The sequence below is a fragment of the Osmerus eperlanus genome, chromosome 2 (genome assembly GCF_963692335.1).
Source record: "Osmerus eperlanus chromosome 2, fOsmEpe2.1, whole genome shotgun sequence".
Lineage (NCBI taxonomy): Eukaryota > Metazoa > Chordata > Actinopteri > Osmeriformes > Osmeridae > Osmerus > Osmerus eperlanus.
Genome location: NC_085019.1, coordinates 22,083,016 through 22,087,677, shown reverse-complemented (window position 1 = coordinate 22,087,677; position 4,662 = coordinate 22,083,016). Strand labels below are relative to the sequence as shown.

At 46.3% G+C, this 4,662-nt stretch overlaps 1 protein-coding gene across 1 annotated transcript; it reads right to left on the bottom strand.

The window, feature by feature from the left end:
- Positions 1-356: 356 nt before the first annotated feature.
- On the bottom strand, positions 357-3,919 carry LOC134038499 (uncharacterized). Its single transcript, XM_062483904.1, has 8 exons — positions 3,707-3,919; positions 3,123-3,205; positions 2,784-3,033; positions 2,438-2,546; positions 2,046-2,233; positions 941-1,799; positions 635-723; positions 357-588 (listed from the first exon to the last, which is right to left on the bottom strand). Exons 1-8 carry the CDS (start codon positions 3,739-3,741, stop codon positions 357-359), a joined length of 1,845 nt encoding a protein of 614 aa, XP_062339888.1. The 5' UTR covers positions 3,742-3,919.
- Between the last annotated feature and the right edge of the window lie 743 nt (positions 3,920-4,662).

The window sequence follows — 4,662 nt, the reverse complement described above, 5'->3', positions numbered from 1 at the left end:
AGCAATTGGAAAAAACTGTAACATAAGAACACACAAATACAAGCACAGTAGTTTACACACTGTTCCTGTATTTGTTGCCAAATACCAAAAACAATAGTATTTACTATTTCCAAAAACCTTCGGAATCAGAAATGTAGTATATAACTGCCAAGTTGCACTGGGCCAGAAGCACTATTGTTTCAGCATGTTCAAAATTACTTATTTATTTATTGGGTCAATGGAATACATTTTCGCCCCTCCAGTTTCAGACTTGTGGTGCCACCTCTGAGTGAGACAAGTGTGGAAGAGGAGTGAAAATTTGTTGAATGCTTTCTGGCCTTTACCAAGCCAGAGTTGTCATCAATGCTTTCTGGCCTTTACCAAGCCAGGGCTGCCAGAATGCTGGGCACCAGAATGCTGTGCACCAGGCTGCTGGGCACCAGACTGCTGGGCATCAGGCTGCCGGGCACCAGGCTGCTGGGCATCAGACTGCCGGGCACCAGGCTGCTGGGCACCAGGCTGCTGGGCACCAGGCTGCTGGGCACCAGACTGCCGGGCACCAGACTGCCGGGCACCAGACTGCTGGGCACCAGACTGCCGGGCACCAGACTGCTGGGCACCAGACTGCTGGGCACCAGGCTGCTGTGCACCAGACTGCTGGGCATCAGGCTGCTGGGCACCAGAAGCAGGTCCTGTCTGTGCGTCATCAGGTTGGGCTGCCTTGTCATTCTTCTTCTTGGATTTCTACATTTTACAGGAGTAAAACCAGTTACCAAAAAAGGGGTCTCTGCACATCAAAAGTACTAAATATGCTCCAACTCATTTAAAGACGGTTTAAAACAATACAACTGACAAATAACAAAGTTCATGTAGGGAGACAAACAAATCCACAAAGCCACTGACTTATATTTAAAGTCAAACACGAAACATCTGGATGTTACATGCTACATTCTGGTTTTACCTTGAAACTGAAAAGAAGCTTCTTGAAAAGGGAGAACTTCTTCTTCTCCACCTGACAGAGAGCGCTCACTTCCTGTTCCTGTCCCGGTGTGGAGGACTGACAGAGAGCGCTCACTTCCTGTCCCTCTGTGGAGGAAACAGACTCCCGGACTCCCAGACCTGTGTTGGAGGACTGGGAGCTCCCAGACAGGTTTTCAATCACCTGGTCCACCATGACGGTGGAGAGCAGACTCACGGCCTGCTGGAACATCTCCGAGGAATCCTGGGAGGAGCAGCTGGAGGGTGTGAGGCTGCAGACGGGGTCCTGCAGTAAGGGGAGGACCAGGCGTCTCACTGACTCAGAGGGGACGGCTGTCTCTTGCTGAGGGAGTCTACCATGGTTACCATGGTGCTCAATGAGCACTGTCTCTGAGCACCTCCTCCGCTGCAGTAGCTCGGTGTGTGCGGTCAGGAGGGCGTCCAGCTGGTCCAGCAGGTTTCTGGACAAGTCTCCGAGCCTGGCTGGGTCGAGCCAGGGATTTGAGGAGGCTAGCAGATGATGGTCTGACTTCACACTGCCCAGGAGTGAGTCTAACACCTGACTTATGGACTCACTGCTTTCGTCAATGGACTCCTCCGGAAGGTCGTCGTCTCCCGTGTCAATAGTCGTGTGTCTGATGATCGGACAACTGTTGACAATGACTTTGTCCTCGATCGGAGTCCCAGGAAGTGAGACTTGTTCAAACTCAAAAGCCTTTGACCTTTGGGTTTTAACAGGGGTCGACATCTGACCCTGAATGGGCTCCAGAATCTGGCTCTTCTTGGCCTGAGTTAGGCTGGATCCTCTGCTCATGTCTCCTTTTCTCACTGTCTCTTCTTCACTGGAAATTAAGACAAAAAAAATTCTCTGGGCACACTGACGGGTATAACACAAGGCTTTTCACCAACACTGACAACAAATGTGAAGTGATATTGTAATTAAATGTCATTTCTACCACACATTCTTCACACATTGTTTCACTTGTCTTATTCCCTCCTTACTTATACCAAACACGATATGAGTTAATTATTCATCCTGACTGTCTACAGAGCCTCCCCTAGCCTTCATCCCTCTTATTCCTGCTCACATCTTCAGATGTCTCTCTGACCCTCTCCTCATCTCCTCATCTATGGCCCTGATGTTCTCTGTGTCCTCCTGAACACGTTCACAAAGGACCTGGTAATCTGGAGAGACCTGTCTCAACAGAGCGCGCAGTCCACATCGGATGGCCTCCTTACCCAGTAACTTGTTACAGTCAGGCTTAGAAGAACACTTCTACAAGACAGGAACACATTGTAGATCTGAGATATCTAGACTGTACAGTCGTGTAGTCAGCAAGGGGTGATGGCTACCTCTGATTTATAACAGAAATCAACGTTTTTCATGGTAAATTGGGGTCTGAAAATGTCTTTGAGGAAACAAAATCCATATGAGCTCTTAAGACTCTAACAAACCACAACTTTGGAGGAGGACACTCACTACTACTGTGCACTCGCAGTCAGATCGTTTGACAATACTGCCTACTGCGAGACTCTGTTCCAGTCTCTTCATGCTGAAAGCCCTGTGGTGGTCCTGCTTGTTCAACAGCCTGAGAGAGAGAGAGAGAGAGAGAGAGAGAGAGAGAGAGAGAGAGAGAGAGAGAGAGAGAGAGAGAGAGAGAGAAAGAGAGAGATGGGGGGGGTTAATGTCACTGGATGTAAACATTTATATATCAGTCTTCCTGTTAAGGGCACATGTAACTGAGAATGTCCACGTGTGTGTGTGCATTCACTGCAAAAGGTGTATTTGTGGTCCAAACACAAGTCTACTTTACTAGCATACTCACAGGAGAACAGACTTCCCAGTCACACTAGGGTGTGTGAGCGTGTCCCTGAAGACAGTTCTGTTCTCCATCAACCGACTATAATCGACAGAGTCCACCACAAACACCAGGCCATGGCACCTGTAATAAGCATCTGTCCAGAGGGTCCTGAGACCAGCAGACCCAGGCAGGTCCAGCAGGGTCACCTTGTAGCCTGCCAGAGTCAGCTCTGCCTCAGACACTCCAGCAGAAGGCAGCTCTGCTGGTGTGCGACCTGCAAGGGAGAAAGCAAAAAGTCAGTCAGCACTGGTGCTGTTACACATGCCGAGAGGGACTGTCAGACAAGTCAATCAGTTTACTAACCTGTTATAATTTGGACTAATGACGTCTTTCCCGCGCCGTCAAGTCCAACCAATAACAGCGTGACTTTCCTCTTTTGAAGCAAACTAAAAAATAAAATAAAAACGTTATGTACAGTACCGGTCAAAAGTTTGGACACAATTTTCCCATGTGTCCAAACTTTTGACTGGTACTGTATATATAATCAGAATCGTGTTTAATCGCCAAGTAAGTGGTCACAAACAAAGAATTTACTTTGGTGGGCAGGTGCATACAGTGAAAATTTATGCATAATGAACAAAATAAAAATAAATGAAAATGTACAACAAAATAAATACTAGGGCTATACAATATAATATAAATATAGCCTAATAACAATACATAATGAAATTATGAAACACGTTTGGGACCTATTATCGACCAAACTCTTCCAACTCTTCCCGACCCCATAGTATTGATCAAGACCGTTTCTTCTGAACAACACAAGGTCAGACTGGGCACTGAAATTCTTGGGACAAGACAACGCAAAGTACTAAGAGCATAGATTACATCTATGATAAGATAAAATAAAAAACACTGAACAAACATGACAACATCCTCCTTAATACCTGTGAGGAGGTAAACAGCTGGACCCAGTTCCCATCGTGCTACTCGTAGATCAAGCAGCTTGCCGGAGAAGGTTGTAGAGGATCTTAGTGTTCCACCGATGAATCGTCTATCAGAAAATTCAGTCGAATTCCAAAACAATAGTGAGCTCCATAGATATATTTTATATATATCTATGGTGAGCTCCGCCGCTCGGAACTGCCAGAATGTATAGAGTTGAGAGCCATTATGACGAAATAGAACACGTAGATTCAGACTGGTGACTCGGGACAGGCTTGTTGCTAAACAACCTTTATGACGTCATAGTAAATGGGCTTGTTTTGACGGGACCAGGACAAGCGTGGTTTCCCTGCTGGCAGCAGTCGCGGAGCCAGAGGAGTGGCCGGGGTGGCACTGGACCCCCCTGATATCGGACTGGCCCCCCCAGGTGCCACCCCAAAATGTAATTCGCTATCCCTGGCAATTGGATGCTGATTGACATTTAATTTATCTTGTTAAAAGGAGCGTTTCTTTTGACATCTGGCAGCGCATTTTTTCAATCGAGGTTATTTCCACAGTTTACCAGTCAGTCACAAATCACTACGCCAGCGTCTGATACAGCGCCAGCGACGGAAGACAAGAGCATCATATTACAGTTAAGGTTTAGTTTATTGGGGTTAAGGCTTCCTGAACAAAATGTTATGAAGTTGAGTTGCTGGGCTGCAGAGCCACAGGAAAAGATGCATATTGGCAATTTGGTTCCATAACAGATTCAGATAAGAGAAATCTCTCTGTTTTTGTTTAGCACTTAGCACTACCTTAGTAGCTAACAGCGCAGTTGTCGTAGATACAATAAAAGTAATGAAAAAATCGTCATAGCGATTGTAAAATACTGTAACAGATAATGGGGGTTGGGAACGTTGGAGAGTTTGATTGGTCGATAATAGGTCCCAAATGTGTTTTAATTTCATTATTTGCG